The sequence below is a fragment of the Anopheles merus genome, chromosome X, assembly GCF_017562075.2.
Source record: "Anopheles merus strain MAF chromosome X, AmerM5.1, whole genome shotgun sequence".
Classification (NCBI taxonomy): domain Eukaryota; kingdom Metazoa; phylum Arthropoda; class Insecta; order Diptera; family Culicidae; genus Anopheles; species Anopheles merus.
Window position 1 is genome coordinate 18,915,141 of NC_054081.1, and position 20,688 is coordinate 18,935,828.

The 20,688-nt window shown below is 51.1% G+C and overlaps 1 protein-coding gene across 1 annotated transcript in view; it reads right to left on the bottom strand.

Annotated features, from left to right (window-relative positions):
- The window catches only part of LOC121590226 (neurogenic locus Notch protein), a 33,056-nt gene that overhangs the window by 2,314 nt on the left and 10,054 nt on the right, over positions 1-20,688 (bottom strand). The window contains exons 4-7 of the mRNA XM_041909708.1: positions 17,902-18,035; positions 9,556-10,068; positions 9,285-9,467; positions 1-5,503 (exon numbers count right to left, since the gene is read on the bottom strand). The exon at positions 1-5,503 is cut by the window's left edge and continues 145 nt beyond it. Of these exons, the coding sequence (XP_041765642.1) occupies positions 1-5,503; positions 9,285-9,467; positions 9,556-10,068; positions 17,902-18,035 (6,333 nt within the window). The remainder of the gene's footprint in view (positions 5,504-9,284; positions 9,468-9,555; positions 10,069-17,901; positions 18,036-20,688) is intronic.

Consider the following 20,688-nt stretch of genomic DNA (forward strand, 5'->3'; position numbering starts at 1 on the left):
AGGTTCGCGATCGGCGACTCGACCGAGCTGAGCTGATCGTCCGCCAGCCCCAGCTCGGTCAGCCCACCGTGCCCGGGAGTGGCGCCGCCGGAGCCACCGCCACCACCGCCGCCGGACGCCTTCTTCGCCGCACCGGTCGGCTTCTTTGCTACCGCTTTTCGCCGCATGCTGCCCGCGACCAGCTCGGCCGCCCCGCAACTGCCGTCCTGCGGGCTGGTCGGGTTTTGGCCGAGCGAAAGCCCGCCGCCCATGTTGGCCACCGCTGCCGCAGCTGCAGCCGCTGCCTGTGCTGCCGCCTGTGCTGCCGCGGCTGCCTGTGCGGAAGATCCTGCCACTACACCGCCCCCACCGCCAGCGCCACCACCGTTCATCTTTTGCTGGCGCTGCTTCTTCTGCTTGCTCTGCTTCGCCGACGCTATGATGGTCGGGTGCGTGATCATGTGGGCGTGCGTCGGCGACATGATCGTGTTGCCACCGCCGCCACCGCCGCCAGCCGTGCCCGCCCCGCTGCCCGCCGGTATCGTTGTCACCATCTGGGGCGACCGGGGCACGTGCTCGTCCAGCAGGCGCACTATGTCGTGATGGAGCCGCTCGCTCGCCACGTCCCGCGGCAACCGGTCCATATGGTCGGTAATGTCCCGGTTGGCGAAGTTGTCCAGCAGGGCCCGGCACGCCTCGAACGAGCCTTCACGCGCCGCCAGAAACAGGGGCGTCTCGTCCTTGTCGTCCTGTGCGTCCCGGTTCGCACCGTGCGTCAGCAGTATGTTGACCGCGTCCACGTTGTTCACCGCCGACGCCCAGTGCAGCGCCGTCTTGCCACTGTTGTCCGCCGCGTTGATGTCCGCATCGGCCTGGATCAGATCCTCCACCATGCCCTCGATCGCGAGCCGCGCCGCCAGTATCAGCGGCGTCGTGCCGTCGTGCATGCGCGCGTTCAGGTTCGTCGCCCGGTTGCGCAGCAGTATCTGGAACACGCCCATCGCGTCCGCTGCCACCGCCGCGTGCAACGGCGTCCGGCCCGTGTTGTCCTGGCTGTTCGCTTCCGCGCCCGCGTCCAGCAACCGTTTCGCCGCGTCCGCCCGCGCGTACCGTGCCGCCAGATGAAGCGACGTTTCGCCCGTCTTGTCCATGGTGGCGTTCAGCTCGGCGCCCTGTGCCACCAGCTCCGAGATGATCTGCGCCGCCGAATCGTCCGTCGAGTCAATGTCCTCACCCGAGTCGAGGCCGCCGCCCCGGACTGCCGCCACCATCAGCGGCGTCATGCCGCACGGGCCGCGAACATCCACATCCCGCACGTCGCCGTCGTGGTGCGTTGGCGGCGTCATCATCGCCGGATGGTCCCGTATGTCGGCCGCCTCGAAGTGCTGCTGCGCCCAGACGCGCGGTTCCGTCTCCTCGTAGTCCGTGATCGCCGTGTGGTCGCTCGAGTAGCCCTGGTCGATCGCCCGCATGCGCTTCCGGGCCGTCGGCATCTCCGACTCGTCGTCGCTGTTACACCACGGCTGCCCATGTCCCATCATACCGTGGCCACCGGCCCCGCCAGCACTGCCATGGCCGCCTCCGTTCGCCACCACCATGTCCACCATCGACGGGTTCTTGTTGAGGTTGCGCATCTCCTGCCCGTCCGGGCGGCGGCGCGACGGCCGCCGCACGTTCGTGTTTGCGGTGAAGAAACCCTCCGGGAACCAGGTGATGCCGTGGGCGCGCTTCCGATTCACCACCAGCACGGCCACCAACACCATCAGCAGCAGGCCGAAGAAGCCCACCAGCACGTAGTTGACGTTCGTCGCACCCGGCAGCCCATCGTCGTCCGGATTGACGCCCTTCACCTGGTAGATCGGGAACTGCTTCGACAGCGAGTGCTTCGAGGCCGTGGCCGCCAGAAACTCGGCCGCCTCGTTCGCCGTCCCGAAGCATTCCGCGCCGCTCATCCCGATGCACTTCCGGTTGTCCAGCTCCAGGTACACCTGGATCCCGATCTGGCGCGTTTCCGTGTACACCACGTGGTGCTTCCGCCCAAACTCGCTGTCGGTCAGGCCCTGCAGTGCAGTGCCACCCTTCCACGGGTAGATCATCTCCATGCCGGCCGCGTTCTTCTTGATCCGCACCGTCGTCCGCAGCTGGTGGCCCAGATCGCGCAGGAACTGGATCGCGTTCAGCCGGAACGTGGCCGCATCCATCAGCAGTATGATCGAGATCGCACCCTCCGCCAACTGGGCCGGCTCCTTCTCGTTCTCGCAGTCCAGCCCGTCCCAGTTGCACTCCGCATTGTTGCAGCCGTAGTCGCAGAACCCGTTCGCGTAGTGCTTCTGGCAGTACGCGTCGTAGATCGGATTGCACGGCTGCAGCTTCTTCTCGCAGTCGCGCCCATCGAACAGGCAGGCCGCATTGTTGCACTCCTCGTTGCAGAACCCGTCCATGAACACCTCCCAGCAATTGATACTGGCGGTGCAGTTCAGCCACGGATTGATGCCGAGCGAACAGTCGTTCCCGTCGAAGTCGCATGCGTACGTGTTGCACTCCTCGTCGCACCGGTGGTTGCCCTGCTTCTCCCGGCAGCCCTTCTTCACGCACTGCGACCGCTGGTACTCCAGGTCGATCGCATAGATGTTTGGCAGGGCTGCGCCGCCATGCTTGTGGCCCCGGCCGCCCTGCTGCTGCTGCGTCGTATCGTACCAGCCGTGGTAGTGCGGATCGTACGTGCCGCACGTTTTGCCGCTCCACTTCGGCGGGCAGAGACACTCGAAGTCGCCCAGTTTGTTCTGGCACGGGGCGCCCTTCTCGCACGGCGCCGATGTGCACTCGTCCAGTATGTCCAGCTCGCAGTTCACGCCGCTCGTGCCGAGCGGACAGTCGCACCGATACCCACCATCGTCCGCGATCTGGCACAGCCCGTTAATGCAGGGATTGGAGTCGCAGTCGTGGCCGCTGAACTCGCAGTTCTTCCCGTAGTAGCCGTCGGCGCACACGCAGTGATGGCCGGACTGCCGCGTCGAGCACTGTCCGCCGTTCAGGCAGGGGCTGTTGGCGCAGAAGTCCACCTTCACCTCGCAGTGCCGGCCCATGTGGCCCGGCTTGCAGTTGCAGTGATAGTCGTTCACCAGCTGCACGCAGTCGAGCGTGCCCGGATTCGAGCACGGATTCGACAGACACTCGTTGATGTCGCCCTCGCACCGGGCCCCCACAAAGCCGGGCGGGCAGCGGCACTCGAATCCACCGACCTTGTCCACACAGCTGCCATTGTTGTGGCAGGCGCCCGGCGTACAGTCGTCCGTGTTGATCTCGCACAGCACTCCGATCGTGCCGGGCGGGCATGAGCACTTGTACCCGTTGACGAGATCGTGGCAGATGCCGCCATTTCGGCACGGGTTCGGCTTGCACTCGTCGATGTTCAGCTCGCAGTTCTGGCCCTGGAACCCGGCCCGGCACTGGCACCGGTACGAGCCGATCAGGTTCTTGCACGTGCCCCCGTTCCGGCACGGTTGCGATTCGCACTCGTTGATCTCGTGATGGCAGTACGAGCCGGTGTAGCCGCGCGCGCACCGACAGCGGTGCGAGTTGCCAAAGTCCTCGCACGTCCCGTTGTGGCAGAGGTGCTTCGCGTCCACGCCCTTCCGAGCGGCCGCATCCTTGCACGATACCATCTCCACGTCGCACAGCTTGCCCGTCCAGCCGGCGGCGCACGCGCAATGGTACGTGTTTTCCTGCTGCGTGCAGGTGGCACCGTTTTCGCACGGATTTTGCGAGCACCAGTCGACGTACTCCAGGCACTGCTTGCCGGTGTACCCGTACGAGCAGTGGCACGTGTAGTCGTTCTCGTAGTCGTGGCACGTGGCCCCGTTCCGGCACGGCTGCGAGTCGCACTTGTTGATGCGATACTGGCAGTTTGAGCCGGTGTAGCCCGTTTCGCAGGAGCAGTTGTAGCTGTTGATGCCGTCGATGCAAGTGCCCCCGTTCATGCACGAGCTCTCCGTGCAGTCCTCGTCGTTCGTTTGGCAGTTCATCCCGCTGAACCCGAGCGGGCAGGTGCAGGTGTACGAGTTGACGTACTGGTTGCAGGTCGCGCCGTTCTGGCACGGCATCGACAGACACTCGTTGATGTCGACCTCGCAGTGTTTGCCCTCGAACCCGTCCACGCACAGGCAGGTGTAGTCGCCGATCCCGTCAAGACAGGTGCCCCCGTTCTGACACGGGAACGACGCACAGTCGTCGGTGTTGATCGTGCAGTCCCGCCCCTCGTACCCCTTCGCACAGATGCAGTGGTAGGATCCGTTCGTGTTCCGGCAGGTCGCACCGTGCCGGCACGGCGACGACAGCGCACACTCGTTGATGTCCTCGTCGCACAGCCGGCCGGTGTAGCCGAGCGTGCAGGAGCAGGCGAAGTCGAGATAGTTCGGGCTCGGTGAGCATTTGGCCCCGTTCCGGCAGCGGTTCGGCTGGCACGGGTCCATCTTGGACTCGCAGTCGCGCCCGGTGAACGGTCCGCGGCAGACGCACTTGTACCCGTTAACCAGATCGATGCAGGAGCCCCCGTTGCGGCACGGATTGTTCACGCAGTCGTCGATGTTGATCTCGCAGTTGCGCCCGGTGTACCCCGGCATGCACTGGCAGGTGTACGCGTTGAGGCCGTCGCGGCAGATGCCGCCGTGTTGGCACGGGTTTGAGCCACACTCGTCGATGTCGATCTCGCACCGCCGTCCACCGTACCCGGGCGGACAGTGGCAGATGAACTGGTTCACGCCGTCCTCACAGCGGCCGCCGTTGATGCACGGGTTCGAGGCGCACTCGTCCACGTCGCTCAAGCAGCGGGCGTCGAAGTAGCCGCGCGGACACTCGCACCGGAACCCGTTGACCAGGTCCATACAGACGCCTCCGTTCGCGCACGGGTCCGACGCACACTCGTTGATGTTCGTCTCGCAGTGGAAACCGGTGTAGCCCGGCACGCACTGGCAGGTGTATCGGTTGATGCCGTCGATGCACTTGGCTCCGTTCCGGCACGGGTTGCTGTGGCACTCGTTCACGTTCACTTCACAGTTCGGACCGGACGTGCCCGGCTGGCAGCGGCACATGTACCCGCCGACCAGATCCTCGCAGTGACCGCCGAACAGGCAGGGATTCGATTCACACTCATTGATCTGTATCTGGCACAGGTAGCCAGTGTAGCCCGGATTGCACAGGCAGGTGAACGAGTTGTCGCCGTCGATGCAAGCGCCCCGATGGCACGGGTTCGACTGACAGTCGTTGATGTTCGTCTCGCAGGACAGGCCCGTGTAGCCGGGCTGACATTCGCACGAGTAGCCGGCGATCGAGTCGTGACAGATGCCGCCGTTACGGCACGGCTGTGACATGCAGTCGTCGATGTTGATCTGGCACCGCAGCCCCGAGAAGCCAATAGCGCAAGTACACTTGAACGAGTTGACCATGTCGCGGCAGATGCCACCGTTCAGGCATGGGTTCGTCGCACACTCATCTATGTCGATCTCGCATTGCGTACCGGTGTAGCCTGAAACATGGGCAAAGAAAAGGGCGTCATTAAACGGAGAGTTCCTCATGGATTTTAGATATATTAGCTGGCATTATATGAATTTGGGAATTAAACAGTGTACCGCGAAAGCAATAAATGTTTCAGACACTTTGGAATGATTTTCGTCAATATTAACACATTTGATGATTTCTTTGTATTGTCAAGATTTGGTGATATCTTATCCGCCCAAGGGATAGTGACAATAATAACTTCCATACCGAATGTCACTAAGGACTTCTCGAACAATCTCTTCTCGTCACAACATAATGTATTGTGTGTAAGAGACATGATGATGCCAGCAAGCAGTGCTGCAAAATGTCATAAGCATCGCGAGATTTTCACCAACGAAAACGATTAACACATCCGTGGTAGCTTGATGCTCATTGCTGATACTCAATAAAGGTACGTCATGACATGTCAAACGCGATATGCGAATTATTGAATCCAACGTGATACTCTGACTGACAAGCTTAGCTTAATGCCGGCGTAAGCATAATCATGATTTTTTCTGGCTGTGAAGAGTACTCTTTTAGTCACCAACACTCATGACTGAAACGAAGCTCAAATCAGCTCACGAACACAACTGTGATGATCTGTGACGAGACTCAAACAGTTGATGGACCAATTACATGCTTGGTGACATTTTGATTAGCACTTAACTCCTGGTCACTCACTTGGTCACGACATTTTTGTCGGCGATAATCATTACATTCTTGAAATATACTTGACGCGTGGTCTCAAACAACAAAACGAGCATGCTTTCTCCCTCTGTCTGTTTTGAATATCTGTCTGGTCAAACAGAGCGCGAAAACATGCTCATTATGTTTCTTGGAACCAGTCACACGCACCGTATATCTCCCTTTTTGCAGAATTGATCACAGTAAAAAAAGTCATGACATAGTGATTGACCAAGCGTTGGACGCAAAAATGTCACGAAGCATGCGTTGATCACACCAATCGTTTTGAGTATCACCTCTAATTATCACAATTGAGTACGTGACGCTGACATGGATATTGTTTCAGTCAGATTTTTTTATGACATTGACAGTGACATTTTGCAGCACTGTCAGCAAGTATCAGCAAGTACCCTCTAATGCGATTTCCAAAGTGATTATAATTACCCAATGTCTCGTAGGAGTTCTCAAACAGTATGCTTTACTTCAAGACTTAGACTAGAATTATTAACATTTCATCTTCATTCTTTTGAGTGACGACTCCAAGCGAGAGACATATCTGAAGCGATGTATAGAGTGATCATAATTGCGAAATTCAACGTAGAACTTCTCAAATACTCTGTTGAAGAATCTGTTGGATTAACACAGACTTGAGTCTTTAGAGTTGACTAAGCTTAATATAATAGGGGAGGAGTTAACTCCGTCGATCCCAAAAATCTCCGAAAAGGATTTGAACATTTAAGCACGCTAGAATAACGACTGCTTGGACATTGCAACATTTTGTAATATCGACTGAGGACTTCTCAAACAGTTTGTTAAGAAATGATCGAGTACTCTTCAAGAACTTGGACTTGGAATTCAAGATGTTTGCACCAACCAAGAATTGTATAATGTCATTTTCATTTTCCCTTTTCCACTGGCACCGCACGTTGTACAACGTGTGTCACTTGAACTCAAACGCTCGGTTCAGCGTTTAACTCCGGTTCAAATTTTATGGACGACTTCATGAGAACAAACAAAAGATAGCTCTCGATGGGGACATTCTCAATGATGCATGTTTTCTCTTCCTCTCTCTCTTCCTCTCTCTTCCTCTCTCTTCCTCTCTTTATCTCTCTCGCTTTCTGTCTCTCTCTCTCTCTGTATCTGACTCTCTAGCTCTCTCTGCTGCTTTCTTCATTCCGACATTGCGTCACTCAAAAGGTACAAATTATGTACCATGCCTGAAGCCTGCGAACCGAATTAGAAGTAAGGCATACCGACCTAATGGCATCGGAATGGGGAGGATGGAATGCAAACATTCATTTCGCCCTCCCCACCGGCCGAAACTCGGACCGCAACACATCCCAAAACGTTCCGGGCGGATGTGTGTGCGAGCGCGCACACGCTCGCGAGACCACAGCCGGGCTCCCGCTCGACACGACGCCGGTATGTGCGTTATTTCCCAGCGAAAGGGGACCAGGGCGAAGTGCGCGAAACCGCATCATCATTATATGACGGTTTGATTGCACGCGTTTCGCCGCGTTTACGATGTTCGCTTCGGCGTTTGCTAGAAAGGGAACCGAGTGTCCATCGTGAGATTTGCAAAACTGCGATATCCAGAATATGTCTCTCGCCGAGGCGTACCCCAAGAACACAGCAAGACCGTGAAAAATTACTCCACTGGCTACGACGTGAGCGTATGTATGTGTGTGTATGTGTGTAGGGGGAGGAGAAGTAGGAAAAACCGCAAAAACCCACCAGACTGCACGCAATTAACTGCCAAAGAAGAGCATAACAGGAATAGTTGCTGCAGTGCCAAGTGCTCCCAACGGCGACGAATGACGAGCGCGACCGCGCGCCCTAATAGGGGACGACCCGGGGCGAAAGGAAGGCACCAGAATTCGCCAACCCCACAAACTCGCTGCAAGAGCTGACCAAGGAATGCAACAGAGTCTGGACACTGGAGAGGCCAGGGGCGGAATGGAAGTCCCGTTCCAGGGGAAGGGGATGCTTGTGTGGAGCATGGGAAAACTGGAACCCGATTCCGAACGAAAGCACAGCCAATACACCGGAGCAGCGAGCGGTGCATACGATTGCACACACAGTGGCCAAAGGAATCGGCGCAAAACGCAAAACTCGGGTGACTCGGGCACGGTTGCTGCGCAGGGCCTAGAACACAACTCGGCCACCGCCAATCCAGTCGTTCGTACGTGATTTGTATGTAAATTGGCCACCGCGACTCTCGAGAGTTGGCGCGTTCCGTTTCTTGCTTGGAGAGGCTGGTCCGGAGACCTCTCTGGCTGGCGCATTGCTCGAGCAGATGCTAGCGGACACTGAGTAGGGTGGCGCGGCGGTGTGGGAAATGCCGGGAATTCGTCAAAGTAGACTCCAGAGCAATAACCGTGGGACACACTCGCCGCGCAATATGACAATAAACCATGTCCAAGGCAGGACCAGTTTTTTTTTGTCTTTTCTACCCAGTTTCGCTCTCACACAGCTTCGTCCCGTCTTTTGTTTTGTGGCCATGCTGTGGCCAGCAGAAATAATGATCCTGTACGAGCGGAGCACGCGCAAATCAAGATCGGCGGACCGGCGACACGATCAAAATAAGGTCAGTGCGCGGTGCGGATCAACATATTTATCATATCTGCGCGCGGCTGCCTCGGACGCGTTAGTGGACTTCCGCCTGGTGAGTTGAAATTGATCCGGCCGCTACGGCACCACTCCGCTAAGTACAACATTAATCATCAAGATGGAGTTACCGAACTGTGCGCGCCGCTCTAGCAGGAGTCCTGTGCTTAGAGCGCGTGGGTTGTGTGGGCGGTTCCGGCTCGGCTCAAGCGGAACAACATAAAACGTTTTGCTTAAAAAAAAACACTCCCCATCCTAGCAAGGAACCGGTTTCATGTGCGCAGTCGTTGGTTAATGTTTGTCTACCCCCACCCTACACCTCTCCAGATGTGATTCTGGAGCGATAGGAGCATTACACAGCGGCCACACGAACTACACAGTCCAGGACCGTGGAGTTCCGGGAGCATCGATAGAGACTCGCACTGTGGGGTTCGCTGTCTACTTTCACGCACACTTGATTTGCTACAGACACTTACCTGGCATGCAGACGCAACGGAAGGTACCGGGATCGTCCAGACAGCTGCCCTGGTTCTGACACGGATGTGACTCGCACTCGTTCACGTTCGTTTCGCACCGCGGTCCGGTGAATCCTTGCGAGCAGTTGCACGCGAACGAACCGGGCGTGTTCACGCAGATACCGTTGTGCTCACACGGCGAACCTGCGAATTGCGGCAGCACAAAATAGACAAAAAGGATCAGTATCAGCATTAAAGTTTCTTATCTTTGACGCCTTCTTGTGCCACTTACCTTGATCGCACTCGTCAATGTCTTCCGAGCAGTCGATGCCCTTGTACCCGACGGCGCAAGAGCACGTGAACGAGCCGTTGATCGGGCTGGTGTCGCAGATCGCGTCCGCGTGGCACGGGTTCGACGTGCACGCATCGTCCAGATGGCACAGCAGCCCCGTCTTGCCGGGCGTGCAGCGACAGTAGAAGCTGCCGACACCGTCGATACAGGTCGCCCCATTGAAGCAGGCAGCGTCCACACAATCGTCAATGTTGTTGCTGCAGTCGGGCCCGTTCCAGCCGTTCACGCAGATGCAGTTGTAGCTGCCGTGCGTGTTGGTGCAGGTCGCCCCGTTCTGGCAGATCGAGGGCCGCAGCGCACACTCGTCCACGTCGTTCTCGCAAAACTCGCCGGTAAAGCTGGACGGGCAACTGCAGTGGTAGGCGTTGATGCCGTCCACGCATGTTCCACCGTTCTGGCACAGGTTGCCCGGACAGTCGTCCGTGTTTTCCTCGCAGTTCTTGCCTTGAAAGCCTGGTGTAGGAGAAAAATGAGAGAGAGAAAGAGTGTGTGTATGGGCAATTAGTTAACTTGATTACGTATGCGCACGCGGAAAGTGTGGGAGACCACAGCATATCCAGCATCCAATCTTATTTAAAATGAAATTATAACAACACCAAAAATAGCCTAAGAGAAATAGAACGAATGACTTGAATTGTGCCCCCAACCCAACATTGCGGATGACAAGCGACGAACCCGACAATGTCTCTGTTCAAATGAATTTCGTAGTCGTCCAACTTTTCGCCTCTGAAATTACGGTGATACTGTGCGTGCATATGCTCGACGTTTAAGTGTGTACATGTGTGTGTGTGTGTGTCTGAAAGATTGTAAATCGTATTGATGGAGCCTACAATGCATGACGTGATCAAACAAACATGCAAACCCTTCCTCCTCTCACGGTGCGCAGATGACCATTAATTCGTTTGACGATTAAACACAAATAAGAAAAACAACACACACGCACGCACGCACACACACACACACAAAAGACCATTTTGATTTGAGCTTTGTGGTAAACGAACCGTCTTCTTCAGCGCTGCAAGCAGTCGGTGCGCCAAACTATGCACAGCCATCGCGTGCACAGGTCATTTAGCCGTAATGGTGTAACAACACAGTCCGGCGCATTGTTGGCAGACATACCTACAGTCCCGGAAAGCTTTAACGCCCCTGAAGGAAATGTGCGGCATGATACATTTGCTACATTAAAATATTATGATCACGCATACGTGCGTAGATTTTCAAGCCCGATTCGGAGGGCATTATCATGAGCAGAAAGAGGCAGCAAGCAACGGCCAGCTTTGAAAAGGAACCACCGACACCGTGGTTTAGCGGGGGCAAGAATCGAGCAGTGGTCGAAACACAGCAACCCGAACCAACACACGAACACATCGTCGTAAGGACAGGGTCTTGATTGCAGCAGCATCAGCAATAAAATCTAACAACGAGAGAGAAATGTTGATGCCCGACCGGAGAGCGTGCAACGGCAACCGCGCAGGAGTGGTGTGGTGAGCAAACGCGGCACACAACAAAAATAGAAACGAATAATTCATCTCGATGGGCAGCGAGCGGCGAGCTTAGAGTTCTCCGCGCAAAAGAGTCGCACCCGGCCTGCGTGCCTAGGAGAAGGTCTAGAAAGAAAGGAAAGAAACGCGAACGCGCTAGCGCACCATCGTTCCATTCAAAACGCCCCGGTTCCTTCACACATAGTGCGCACATACACACGTGTGCGCACTAGGAGAGTGTGTGCTGCGGAACGGACGCAGGGAGCAGCGGACCAACAGCATCACGGGCAGCGACAGACACACAACAGCCACAACAGCTTGTCTGCGTGGTCGCTAAGCTAAGGGAAGAACAGTTTCCCACGGTTTCATATCTTGCTTTCCATTTCATTCCCTCTCGATTACTTCTGCCTTAACATTAATCATCGATCGCTCCCTTTCCCTCTCGCACATTGGTTGTTTTTTTTTCTTTTCTGTGTCTGTATGCTCACTCACTCATTCACTCGCTCGCTCGCTCATTCACCCTTTCTCTCCTTCTTTCTATCTCTCTTTTTTCTCATTCTTTTTCATGTTTCTCTCCCATAAACGACATCTGATCGAAAGGAAGTGATCTTTTTTTTCCCTGCTATATTCATTACTCTGCGTTCACGCACACATTTTTCTTGCATCCCATTCATCGGTGGCTGTTCGTTCGTTCATCCGTTAGCGGGCTCATTCGCCGTTACTTCGTTTCATGGCAAAAGAAACAACAACACCAATGCTCTTTTCAGCTTTTGCACTCACACATAGCTGCCTGTTTGGTAAAATTCGAGCAGTTGAACTAACGGATGAATGCAAAGTGTGTTCATTCACTCCTGCTCGCCATTCAACAGCAAATCCATATTTTTTTTTAGACACTGAGGGATGAAAGAAGCAACTGAATATTGAATGTAAGATCAGACATACCCATAACATCACACATTCCATTCCAATTCCTTTTTGTGAAAATAAAAATAGCAACATGAAGTGCAGGAAACATTGCAAAACTCAGAGCAACTCGGCGAGGAAATTGATGTTGTTATGGAAGCGGGTTTGTCGCATTACCCCTGCCCTATTCATTATGTTTGCTAAAACTATCACTCCAACAATGACGACAAAACATTCAAGTGTATACCTTAATATCGACGTTTTGTTTTATTTTCTTTTAGTATGATCTCTGTTATGTATTGTTTACGCACCACATAGAAACCATACTAATGCTCTGCATTATCAGTAGGCCATCCGGCCGGACAATCTCATTCCAGGATGATTTAAAAATCCCATTGAACAAAAACAAAAAAAAACAAAACATAAAACCTTGCAATTTTCAGCTGCAATACAGTACATTGACCACACCGACAGGCGCATCTTACAAGCAAAGCAGCTTCTCAACACAAAAGGAACAGATCTGAAGAGGACCGAGAGAATCAAAGCCGTCCCTTTTGAAATTAAACAAAACAAAAATCCGGTAACGCATCGTCCTAGACGGTACTAGAATTTCTTCACGTTTTTCCTGATTTTCGTTCGACGCTATACGGCAATGTATGTGCAAAAAACGCCCAAAAGTTGGTTTAGATTTAGGTTTTTGAAGGAAATTTGACCCCGAAACGAATCGTTCTCTTTTTCTCTCTCTTTCCCTCTCTCTTAATCTTTCTCTATTTCTCTATTCCACTCCCCATTTCGATTTATCCATTAACAGGTACTGCACAAAATCCTGCCGAAAAACGGGACGAAAGTAAAAGCTTTTCCGTGGCTAGCACCTAGATGCAGATGCATCTACAACCCAACACAAAACGATTATGCCGATGCGCCTTTATTGTTGTGTACTTTATGCCTGGTCGTCCTTCTTCCTGACGGTTGCAAACCTTTGCACTAGAGGGCAAGTATTTGTATTGCTGGTTGGCAAACTGGCAAATGTAAAGTTGCATTCAGCTTACTCTTGTTCCACCAGGTACCCGAAAGGGGTTCGTCGCTTAAGTCTTTCGTACTGAAAATGCGCCTGTGTAAATCAAGTCACCGTTGAGCGGGGCGGCCACGCGGAATGAAAACATACCTCGAGGCTACACGTCCCGGGCTGACTGTCTGATTGCACTGCACGCAGATAGAGCGAGCGGGAGAGGCTTGGAGATCCGATGGCTCCGTGGCTGCTGGACGGAGTAATCATTGCAATTACGTATCGCTCCGATCCGGTATAAACTAAGATTGAATTTTGCGGTTCTGCACAAACTGACACATTCGTTTGGAGAAGAAGAGAGACAGAGATACGAAGAACGAGCGAGGGAACGATCCAGACAGCATACAGCATACATTAAAATGGGGAAAGAAATCACCATTCCTAAACCGCTCGAGGCGGATTTGCTTCGTTGGAAAACGACGATAAAAAAAGACGGCCCGACGGAACAACGTGCAGCCGTGCAAACACACAGAGACTTATACACAGGATATGGCCCCGAATGGCTCCTGGACTCGCCTTCTTTTACGCTGCTTTTAATGGCTGCACCATGACTTAAGCGCACGTTCTCCTGCGGGGCAAAACGGAACGGAGCCCACTGTGTAACCATGATAAATGGTTTGATTTTCGCATCAGCAGCGGCATCGTCAGTGTCTTTCTTTTTCTTTTTCTTTTTTACGTGCCACTCGTGACACCCGAAAGGCTTTTCCCGAAATCCCGCTGACCGCCACGCCACCTCGAAACCCGGAAGTTCCGGACATGGCGCGGTGGAAAATCCAGCTCAGCGGAAAATCCTGCAATCTACCGTTTTGTTTGTTTTTTTGCCGAAGGCTTTCGTGAGACACGATGCGACTGGGAGATTTTATGGAGTCGGTAGAACAGCGCCAATCGTTCCAACAAATTCAATGTTCCCTGATCCACTTCCTGGAACTGGAGAAATAAAGAGCATGAAGAGGGCGAGATTGTGCAGGCACGTGAGTTGGCGGGGGGAATGCATTGAAGCTCGCAAGAGAATCAATCAACAGGCCGGTGTACGCATTCGAACAACATCCGGCTAATCAACAGACCACAGCAGCACGTCAAAGAGTTGTGGAGCTGGTCCTCATCTCCCCGCGGTGGTTGTCATCGTCTAATTTCCAAAACCTAGCCCCGCTCCGGAAAAGGGCCATAAAAGTGGCCGAATTTTCCAAACTCCGCCAAAGAGGAGCCATCGTTTTATTGAGGGATGGTTGTCGCTACACAGTACAGTATCTCAGAAGCGTCGCGGGAAGACCTGGGCCTAGACGATGAACCCACCACCCATGGTCTCGCTCTCACATCAGCAACTGAAAGGCCGCCCGAAAGCAAGAAAGAAAGCACTAAAGCCCAATTCCAACGGGCCTGCTCTGCGTTGGCCCCATGTTGTGGGCCTGCTGGTACGATCGCCAGCAGACACTCACACACACACACACACACACACACATACATAGGGGATGAGCAAACCACTGGGAACCGGGCAATTATGGACGTAGAGAAAATCTTCGACTCAATCAGTCAGTCAAGTCTTCCGTCACATCTTTCCCACCCTCTCTCAGTGCCCAGCCTTTCGCCATCGCTGGGCCTTCTGCTCATTCGAAGTTTATGGAGATCGCAGCGTGTGGAATTGGCCACCGCGGCGGCAACCTGGGAATTGAAAGGTTGCTCCTCGTGCCTCTCCTGAAAACGCCAAAGAACCCGACAACCCGAAAATGATCATCATGGTGGTGGTGATGATGATGATGATGACGATGATGATAATGCTGGAAAGACGGTAGTGTTTGGGGGCAGCGCTTTCGTCTTTCGTGATTACCTTGGGGCGATCTGTTTCGATTGCCGGATTTGCGAATATTGTGCAGGGAAAACGCAACGATCTTTTGAGGAACGATGAATCGAGGTGACTCCCTTAGAGAGGAATATTTTGAATAAGACATGGCGAGAGAAAGAAGGAGAGAGAGAGAGAGAGAGAGAGAGAGAGAGAGAGAGAGAGAGAGAGAACAAGAAAGAATAAAAAAAAACATTTCGGTTCACTTCCTTCAGGGGCAAGGAGCGGTAAGAAAGAATGTTATTACAGATCACAGGGGATGTGGTGTGATACAAAAAAAAAACAATAAACGAAGGAAGTTAACACGCACACACACCAACAAAATGCAAGTGTGTCTGCGTTTGCGTATTTGGAGAAAACATGGCAAATTAAAAGGAAAAAAAATCGAGAACGACGAAAATCTAAACCTGAGCGCCTCGTGAAGATAGAACAGCGCGCGCGCACACACATATGCAAAATGAAAATGTTCAGGAGAGTGCAGCGTATAGAGATAAACGGGGCAAAATGGGTACTCTTTGTTTAAGGCATTATTTGATAGCAAGGAAACATTCCCAGGCTCAAAATGTATTTATTTAAGTGTTCAATGAACACCATGTGCGTTTTATAACCCGTAAGTAGCAAATAACCAAAAAAAAAAAAAACAAAATAAGATTTAGTAGCATTTATATATACATATATAAATCAATAAAAAATACAAAAATGCTTCACATAGCGTATTTATTTAAGTGTTCAATGAACACCATGTGCGTTTTATAACCCGTAAGTAGCAAATAACCAAAAAAAAAAAAAAACAAAATAAGATTTAGTAGCATTTATATATACATATATAAATCAATAAAAAATACAAAAATGCTTCACATAGCGCTTTTGAGATGCTTTTGAAATATAGCGCTTGGTGAGGCAATGGTGTTCTATTTGTCCACACAATTATGCTAACAGGCACAGCTTCTAAAGATTCAATTTCGTCGATTAAAACAAGCGTAAAAAGTGTTTTAATTTAAAAAAAATTTTTTGGGAAAAATTGAAGTGCTTTCCTGAACAGCAAAGCAAAAGATAGGAAGAGAATGCGTTTCACAAACCGTGCGCAAAAGCTTTGTTTACGTTATTTTCCGGCTGTATTGCAATTTCAATCCATAGATAAATGGTGGAGGTATATAAAACAATGTAAGAATAATTACGTTTCGTGGCAAATTTAAAGGAATATTCATTAAACTGGTTAACATGTCCATTTGCCCCACTTTCCCCTATGCGTACGCATTTGCCCCCTGTTCAAGGGAAACGGTTCATTGGCAAACCTTTGAAAATACTAAGAACGGCGTCGAGTGTGTATAAAAGCTAATCCGCACACAGTACAAATCATAAGACTCACAAATAAAGCAATATTATGAGTGGCCTGGTGCAACAACCACAATTTCCTCGTAAAACTAACGCCCACCGTGTCATGCTTTAAACTTTTTTTTTTTTGGTAACGACTTAAAGAGAGCATTAAATTAAATTTACTAAGCAGAGCCAATAGTTAAAAAGGAGCGCACAGACGACACAATCATGTTTGTTCTAGGATCAGAGAGATTTGAACCTGCACCAATCAGTGATTTGCTTAGTCGGGCCACAATGCCACGCCACTGTTCGGCCCACTTTGTCTCTCGGTCACGTTAAAAAATGCATTTAAAACCACATGACACCATCATGTACGTTTTGGTTGTTGATGACAGGCCGATGGTACGTTGATTGAAGCAACTGTTAGCAGCAGCCCTTCCGGTTGATTGTTGATGATGAATGTGATCGTTTGATTGTTGATTGCTCGTCGGCCGGCAGGGGCTCTGCAGGGTTGACACGGTGCAACAGGATACTCGTACCTACAGAAAGGGGAACATTCCTGCCCCAATGTACACATTGTAGCAACATTTAGCAACAACAACTTGTGCAGCGTCGCCAGAGATTCTTACACGACCATCACACGCAAGGTGCGCGCAAGCGCGAATAGTTTATCAAAACCGCAGAATGGAATGAAACGGCGGCAAAGAAAAGAATGCACTCACTTACTCATTCACTAGGAATGATGGATGGATGGTTTTCAATCGGCGGGGAGATGCCGCCAAGATGTTTGCCGCAATCACTGCCCGGCCCGATCGGTAATGCAACATTTTAACACAACAGTCACACAGTCGCACACACACACACAACAGTCGGGAAAAGGGTGTGAAGTGGGAAAGTGCGCAATTTAATTCGATTTCCATTTCATCAACCGGCCCCCCGCGCCAAACCCTTCCGCGGGCACCTTTTGCGGATCGACTGCAACACACAACAACAAAAAAAGCAATCAAGACACCGCCCAGTCCCCAACTGCACTCTCCTTTAGTTCCCATTTCTTCTCGGCCGTTTCATTAAAAAAAAACACAACCGATTGCAAAACGGGGTTGGAGAAAAAAGCACAAAATATACAAAAGAGCCGGGTGCCGTGCAGAAGACGGAAAAAAATGGAACCGCAACCACAATCACGCTCTTATACTTCAATTCCGACCCTTCCGCCCTTCCCCTCCCTACACCACACACACATGTGTGCGCGCGGGCAGAGATAATGGATGATCGGGACGGTGGGGGAGTGGGGCCAACAATGTAGGGCGTGAAGGTGACGACGATCGATGTGAGAACGGTTCCAGCCGCGCTTTGATAATTGCAATTTGAATGCAGCACGAGCAATACGTCGAGGGGTGGAGAGGAAAATAGAGCATTACGAGTGGGATGGTGGGGTGGGGGGGATGTTGTGTGTTGCCGGCGCAACAACAATGAGGATGCGCATTTATGATTTATGTCGGCAAATCGGCCCCGCTGCCGCATTAATGCCCGTGTGTGTGGGTTCGCTTTTTGTTGTGTTGTGCCGTTGTGTTGCTCCTTTCTCCTGCCCCCGCCACAGAGGGCAAATCGGTTTGAAAAAAAAACTCCCCATCCGGCGATGGTTATTAATGCTGCAACGTGTTTCCCACTATACACACACTTACCGGGTGGACATTTGCATTCGTAGGAGTACTTTGTCGATTGCTTGCAGGTGCCGCCGTTCTGGCAGGGCGAAGGCGAGCAGGGAATGTAACCCGACTCACAGTTCTTGCCCGTGTAGCCCGGTTCACACATGCACCTGAAAGATACAAATAGTGAGAGAGGGGAGAAAGAATTATTAGGCGTTTGATTAATAGATCAAAAATAAATATAAACAGTGTACGGTAAAGCGGGGCAAAATGGCACTGCTAAGGATTTTGCTCTATATCTTGGCTAAACCACTTTACACTTATATTTTGACGGCAATGAAAAACAATCAGAAGTAGTCGCATTAATAACAAATATAAATGAATAAAATGAAATTTAAAAACCAATTTCAAATATTGTGAAAATTTGTTGTGCGGGGGAAAATGGTCTCGCTATGCATCAAATGTCAAAACACATCAAAATAAAAGGGCAAATTGGACCACAGCATTGGACTTAAAGTTTTGGTTTAAGCTCTTGCGTCTAGGTAGAATTGTGAGAGTAAAGATTTTCATCTATTTTAAAGCTAATATACAGGGGTTCTAATTGACTTATCTGTTAATAATATTTAATTTCATGCGCCCATTTGTTTAAAGGATTTGTTTTATATTTTTATATCATTCACAAAATAATAGATCATTTATCTATTATGTTTTCGGTGCTATTGTTTTGATTGCATGAATGCATAATCGAAATCAAAGGCACTTAACGACTGAATGGAAAAATGCAGTAGTGGACCCACAGGCATAACCTAACCATTATAAGCTGGATTGAGGTTGTGGTCGAAGAATCGCCGCCAGCGATGATTATTATGAGATACTATAGTTTCAAGATCTATTTCAGATGTCATGATCTTAAACATTTGACATCTGAAATAAAATCGCAAACGGCGATGCAGGAATATCAAATGGTATTGATTTTGCCGCATCGCTGCGTGCGGCAGATTCGCCGGCGCTGTCATTTACGTCAAATCCCATTTAAAAGCTTACGGCAAAATCGCATGCGGCGAAGTTCTGACCGTTCCCTGAGCAAGTTGTTTAGAGTGACCATACGTAGTTCTATCGATTTTCGACAACAAATTTGAACTGCAATGAATTTTATCAGTGAATAAAAAGTTGTTTTTACAGAAAATTACCGCATCTGCTTTAGATTTCCTACCGATAGCCTCTAAAAACAGTCTGGTCACTCCGCGCCAGCAACCGGTCTGCTGAAATCAATTGCTCCTAGTCAAAAATCCATTGCTCACCGTCTAAAATATATGATGATTGTCAAGGATCTATTACGACGATGTAAAAAAAGAATACTGCTAACTAAACTCAATTGAAAACCCCCTGTATTGTAGCCAGCTTAGATTACAACCACAGCTACATCATGTTGCTCCTTGTCAAAACATACCGACCATTTTGCCCCAAGCTGAAACGACCATTTTGCCATGTGCCTGGATACACATCCTTTTTTATCTCTAATTATTAGTTAAATTCTTACGAAAGCTCTTTCTTCGAGACGTTTAAAATTACATCGTTTTGTACAAAAAAATTTGTTTTGCTAACTTTTTCAATTATTTTTAAATCTTAGGTTGTGAAACCCTTACTATGGCCTTCATACATTGTGTTTGATGTTTTTCTATCATTAGAAGTCATTAGAAACGCGTTAATATGCCAATAATGCAGGTGAACATTTTGCCCCACGTTCCCCTACACTGAGCACGGGTTATTTTAGCGCATCACACATCACATGCAGCTTTGAGCGTTGAGCAGATATCATATCACCATCCCCTCCCCCACACACACAGTGAACTTATCCCTTCCAGCATTGCTCCCGCGCATGGCTGGCAGCGATAGAATATCACAAGGCCTTAAGCAAAGGGCCAAGAAGCCAAGGGACCATCGGCAGATCGACACGAAATTTTATCACGTCCAGCAATGTTGCCACATGAAAAGACACACGCACAGGCACATCAAATGTCCACACAATTCACATTCTGCGCGGGGGGGGCCGTACTTAAGAGCAGAGCGTTGGGAGTGCACACGGAGGGGACTATGCTCCACCAAAAGTGGACAAAACGGAAGCGCTAAAAGGAAACTTGCTCCCAGGGCAGAAAGGACGAAACGGCCGCCGCTCGTTTGCCCTTTTTTGGGGTTTGCTAAGGTACCAGTGTGCTCGCGCGCGCACTCCATGAAAGGGTTTTGTGCTGTTGCTGGAAAAATGCACTGCAAAATGGTGGCTCCCGGGGCGTGCGCGTGCACCACACGCGATTTTCTCTTTGCGTTGTCACCGGCCGGAGCAGAGCCGGAAGGGGTGTCAAATGAAGAAACGGGACAGACGGGCGAGGGTTTGACCATTGCTGGACACAGAGAGCTGGACACCCGACGGCCGCAAATGGTCGGTTTTAGAGAGGTATGCGCGCCCGGTTGCATTTATGTATGGTGGATTCTTTTTCATTTCGTTTTGTTTTTGTTTGTTTGTTTGTTGGTCTTCTTTTTCTGCCTGTATATTTATATATATTCCCTTCGCTTGCGTATTTTCGCTTCTCTCTGTCGCGTTCGCTGCTGTTAGACGCATTTGTTCCCATTTTTGGAACGATCCGAACAGGATCGAACTGGGACGGAGGAAATGGGGGAGGGAGAATGGCAAGAAAAATAGCAAGCGTTCGCGATAGCCGCTTGCCGTACGAAAGACTGCAAGCGACGAAGCGACGAAACCCTTTTAGTAAGCATACAAGGGGCCGAATCGGCTGCAAACCTCTGGCAGACATTGCGCCCTATCCC